At 36.3% G+C, this 5934-nt stretch overlaps 1 protein-coding gene across 1 annotated transcript; it reads right to left on the minus strand.

Moving 5' to 3' along the window:
* Positions 1 to 287: 287 nt before the first annotated feature.
* On the minus strand, positions 288 to 4966 carry LOC146916026 (uncharacterized). The gene is made up of 2 exons (XM_085721516.1): positions 4031 to 4966; positions 288 to 419 (listed from the first exon to the last, which is right to left on the minus strand). The coding sequence occupies exons 1-2, from the start codon at positions 4964 to 4966 to the stop codon at positions 288 to 290; spliced, it is 1068 nt and encodes a 355-aa protein (XP_085577642.1).
* Positions 4967 to 5934: the final 968 nt, after the last annotated feature.

Here is a 5934-nt window from a genome sequence, read left to right on the forward strand (position 1 = left end):
ATATGCAAGGTTCGGGGTTCGAACCCCGGACACCTCCAAAAAGGTAATAAATTCAAAGTTTTGTACAATATTTTGCCAAACAACTTTTAACTTAAAAATACAATTAAAACTAAAAAATAATAAAGAAACCAAACAACTTTAGCTTATTCCTTAAAGAGCTTTATTTTAACTTTGTTTTAAAGTAGCTTTTAGACCGAAAAAAGCCTGGCCAAACGGTACCTTAGGCGGTGCAAATAGCAATAGAGAATATGTTTGTATGTATGTATAACAGTATGCGCTTCAGTCTTTTAATGTCTTGAGCTAGGTGCAAAAGGAAAAACTGAGGGTGTGCCAATAGCAACATTCAGTATGATAATAGGCATAAATAGGAAAATTCCAGGGTGAGCAGGTGCCACCCTCAAACCCACCTGGCCCCGCCCCTGGAATCAACCCCTCAAAATCAACCATATATTCAGGTTCTATATCTCATTCTAGATAAACTTCTATTGCTAACAATCTAGGATTTCAGATTGGATCTCTTCCCTTTACTTCTTTGGGAGTCCCTATCTTTAAGAGCAAGCCTAAAGCATCCTATTTTCATCCCCTTATTGACAAAGTTAAGCTCAAACTATCTTCTTGTGAAGTCAGTAGTTCAATTTATGACCTGCCTGTCTCTCTAATCAAAGAAGTTGAAAAATGCTTTAGAAATTTTATCTAGTCTGGGGACATTGAGAAGAGAAAGCTGGTTATAGTGGTTTGGAAAAAGGTTTGTAAAAAGTTTGATGAAGGTGGTCTTTGCATAAGGTCTTTATAAACTTTAAATGCTTCTTCTAATATGAAACTTTGTCTGGAGTTATGTAACGCCCTCTTTGTTATTTAATTATTTTTCTTGAGATAGAGTCGAATTATATGATTTATTTAAATTATGTGATATGTTGGTGTTTTATTGAGTGGTTTTATTTTATTATTTATTAGAATAAGTAGATTTGGGGGCTGAAATAGAAAGAAGAGAGTTATTGGGCCTAATCAGATTTAAGAAGAGTAATTAGTAATATAAATAGAGGAGAAATTAGGTTGAAAGATTAATATATGCAAAAACAAGGATTTGGAGAAAACAAGGTTTAGAGAGAAGAGAAGATAAGAGAAGAGTCAGAGAAAGAGAAGTTTGTAGACCTTGCTGCTAATCAATCTAAGGTAAGGGTGGGACTAACCTTCTTTAATCATAAGTATATGGTTCTGAAATAGGGTTTAACATGTTTGTTGTTGTTTGATGATTAGAGAAGTTAGGGTTTGAAAAGAAGATAGGGTTTTGGATTGCAATTTAATTGATAAATTATGCTCAGTTGATGATTTATGTTATGTTGTTGTTGATTTGTGGTTGGATTCATGATTATGAGTTGTGGTTGTTGATGATTGTTGTTGTTAATGTCATATTATGAATTGGGTATGAATTATGTTGAGTTGTTGTTGTTGATTGTGATGATTTTGAATGAATGTGAAGCTTGAATAATATAAGTTGATTTTTCTGATTATTTTCATCTGTGCCCAAAATTTTGATATGAAAACTGATATTGATCAGTGCGGAATTGGTCTTAGGTGAAACACGAATGTTGTAGGTATGGATGTTAGCTTTCTATTGCCGTTGGTCTGAAGTCAAAACGATTTATAGAACTTGAGTTATGGTCAAATTACTGCACGTAGGTCACAACGAAATTGCACAGTGACAACATTCTCTGTTTCATGTTTTTGCGTTTTCTTCATATGATTCTGTTTTGAATTGGTCTTTGGTATAAACATGAAAGTTGTTGATAATTGCGATATCTTTATAGTAGCCTTGGTTTGACATGAAAATTTGTTATGTATAATTTATTATGTTTTTACAAAGATGCATGACGAATTGTTGATGTTTGAATACGTTGTTATATGATGTCTTAGTTGTTGAGTTGTTAAGATGTTAAGATGTTAAGATGCCAAGTTGTTGAGTTGTTAAGATGTTAGGATGTTAAGATGTCAAGTTGTTGAGTCTATTCATACAAACGATGAGGGCTTAAGCCCTGGAGCCTTGTGCTCAATAGCGACGAGGGCTCAAGCCCTGGAGCCTTGTGCTCAATAGCGACGAGGGCTCAAGCCCTGGAACCTTGTGCTCAAAAGTGACAAGGGCTCAAGCCCTGGGAGCCTTTTATGCTCAATAAAGACAAGGGCTTATGCCCTGAATGGTACCACATGCATGATGTCTTAGTTGTTGTTGCAGTGTCGAAGTTAAAGAGTTGTTGTTGCATCGTCCTTGATGTCTAGTCGAAGTTGTGGATGTCGTAGTTGATCTATTGTCGTTGTTGCCAAGTTATCAATAAATTAAGGAGGTGAATTAAGAAGTATTATGATGAAGTAAAATAGCTAAATAAGTGTTAGTGCTTTACCCCTCTGTAACATATGTCATTTCCGGTTTTCCCCTTGTAGAATATTTTTTTTGAATTTCATCCTTGAAATTTGAAATTTTTTTGGTTTTGCACCTTCATGAAAAATTTCACCCCTAGTAATTTGAGCAAATTTAGGTTTACCCCCCTTGTAAATTTGAGCAAATTTTGAGCAAATTTGAGCAAATTTTGGTATTGGAAAAATGCTTCTTGTGAAGTCAGTAGTTCAATTTATGACCTGCCTGTCTCTCTAATCAAAGAAGTTGAAAAATGCTTTAGAAATTTTATCTAGTCTGGGGACATTGAGAAGAGAAAGCTGGTTATAGTGGTTTGGAAAAAGGTTTGTAAAAAGTTTGATGAAGGTGGTCTTTGCATAAGGTCTTTATAAACTTTAAATGCTTCTTCTAATATGAAACTTTGTCTGGAGTTATGTAACGCCCTCTTTGTTATTTAATTATTTTTCTTGAGATAGAGTCGAATTATATGATTTATTTAAATTATGTGATATGTTGGTGTTTTATTGAGTGGTTTTATTTTATTATTTATTAGAATATATTTAGTGGAAGAATATATTTAGTGAAGAAATATAATTATTAGAATAAGTAGATTTGGGGGTGAAATAGAAATAAGAGAGTTATTGGGCCTAATCAGATTTAAGAAGAGTAATTAGTAATATAAATAGAGGAGAAATTAGGTTGAAAGATTAATATATGCAAAAACAAGGATTTGGAGAAAACAAGGTTTAGAGAGAAGAGAAGATAAGAGAAGAGTCAGAGAAAGAGAAGTTTGTAGACCTTGCTGCTAATCAATCTAAGGTAAGGGTGGGACTAACCTTCTTTAATCATAAGTATATGGTTCTGAAATAGGGTTTAACATGTTTGTTGTTGTTATATTTTGATTATTAGAGAAGTTAGGGTTTGAAAAGAAGATAGGGTTTTGGATTGCAATTTAATTGATGAATTATGCTCAGTTAATGATTTATGTTATGTTGTTGTTGATTTGTGGTTGGATTCATGATTATGAGTTGTGGTTGTTGATGATTGTTATTGTTAATGTCATATTATGAATTGGGTATGAATTATGTTTAGTTGTTGTTGTTGATTGTGATGATTTTGAATGAATGTGAAGTTTAAATAATATAAGTTGATTTTTCTGATTATTCTCATCTGTGCCCAAATTTTGATATGAAAATTGGTATTGGTTCGTGCGGAATTGGTCTTAGGTGTAAACACGAAATTTGTAGGTATGGATGTTAGCTTTCTATTGCCGTTGGTCTGACGTCAAAACGATTTATAAAACTTGAGTTATAGTCAAATTACTGCACATAGGTCACATCGAAATTGCACAGTGACAACATTCTTTGTTTCATGTTTTTGTGTTTTGTTCATATGTTTCTGTTTTGAATTGGTCTTTGGTATAAACATGAAAGTTGTTGATAATTGTGATATCTTTCCAGTAACCTTGGTTTGACATGAAAATATTTTTTTTTGACCAAAACAAAGTTAACTATTATCATTAATCAACAAATGTTCGTTACAAGAAGGATAAGAATTAAAAATACGGTGACTAGCCCAAGAACAGGCCGCCCTAGCTAAAGTATGAGCAACCATGTTCGCTTGTCTCCTAACAAACTTCACCTCAAAGTTGGATTGTAAAGATAACTGATAAATAATACTAGAAACAATCGCATAGAATTCTGAATCACCATGTCCGGAAGACGATAGAGCTTGCACTAGAATAGCAGAGTCAGACTCGAAGTCAACCCGGTCCCATCTATTCACATCAGCAAAGTGAATTGCTGCGAGTAAGGCTACTGCCTCCCCCTCTAGAACTGTCATATTTTCCCGTTGCCATTTCGTTTGAGCTCGAATAAATTGCCCCCGGGAGTCTCTAACACAACACGCAAAAGATGTAAGATGGTTACGATCATGGAACGCGGCATGCACATTGCACTTCAACCATGTCTCGCTCGGTTTCTCCCAAACTAAGTTGTTACCTTGCACTCTATTATGGCTGTGTTGCACAACCGGTAGTGATGGATGTTTATGAATCTCTTGCCATTGCTGCCATGCATCTAATGCTATCCTTCCAATGCTTGTTGAAGTATGATGAGCGTCATTCCAAATGACATCATTACGTGCAGCCCAAATTTGCCAAAGAAGTAAAGGCACCCGACCAGCAATGTCTCGGCTTTCTGAACAACATATGTCAAAAACAAAATCTGCCAAGCTGCGCTCAGTTCCAACTCGGGTTTGCAGCACAGTCGAAAGTCCTGCCCAATACCAACTTTCACACGCAACCGTACAGCCCACAAAAGCATGCCAATCATCCTCAACAGCCGTATCACACCAGGGGCAGATCACCTCACATTGTACATGTCGTGATCGAAGTCGGAGACGAGTAGGAACACACCCCCTGCAAATCCTCCATAACAAATTACGTGCTTTATGAGGAGAATTCACCTTCCAAATTCTATGCCACTCTCCCTCAACATGGAACCGATCAGTGTGTAACAACTCCATCATAGCCAGTTTATATCCAGTCTTAACAGTATACCTCCCGTTAAGTTCCATCATCCATGTTATTCTATCATTCTGAACTTCCGTAAACAGTGGTGTGTCGAGAATAGCTTACACCATATCATCTGAAAACAAAGATTCAATCCTATCAATGTCCCAAACTCGTTCCTCGTCAGCTATCAAATCAGACACACGCAAACTATGCACATCCTGGCTTTGTGGGGATTGGATCCAGCTACCGTGAACACCTCTAACCCACGGATCATTCATCACGCTGACATGTTGCCCATGTCCAATCGTCCATCTACAACCATATAAAAGTAACTGACGCGAATTTCAAATACTGCGCCAAGCAAAGATTGGGTTATTACCGAGTTTAGCACCCAAAAATGAAGATCGTGGAAAGTACCTTGATTTAAAAACTCTAGCAACCAGAGAATCAGGTTTAGATAGAAAACTTCATCCTTGCTTAGCTACCATAGCGAGATTAAAAGCTCTGAAATTTCCGAAACCCCATTCCACCAAACTCTTTGGGGTATGCCACACGTTCCCAAGCCATCCATTTAATCCCTCGGTTGTTACTCCTTCCTCCCCACCAAAATGCATTGATCATCTTTTCAATATCATCTATAACTGAATTCGGCAAAAGATAAATACTCATTATATATGAAGGAATATATTGTAACACTGATTTGATCATAACTTCCTTCCATGCCTTCGATAATGCTCGACCCCTCCACGCATTTATTCGTCTCCAGATACGGTCCTTGATAAAAGAAAAAACGGACCTCTTGTCTCTACCAATCATCGAAGGTAATCCCAAATACTTTCCGGTACCCATCACATGTCGAACTCCAATAATGCGTGACAAATCCTCCAGCGCTGCCCCACTCATATTGCGACTGAAAAACATCTCAGACTTTGATAAATTAATTTCTTGCCCAGATGCTGCCTCAAAAGTTTTAAGAATAGTGAGTAAACGTTGTGCTTCCACCACATCGGCCCTACAAAACAAAAAACAA

The sequence above is a fragment of the Medicago sativa genome, chromosome 6, assembly GCF_051527215.1.
Source record: "Medicago sativa cultivar Bolivia chromosome 6, Bolivia_mono, whole genome shotgun sequence".
NCBI lineage: Eukaryota > Viridiplantae > Streptophyta > Magnoliopsida > Fabales > Fabaceae > Medicago > Medicago sativa.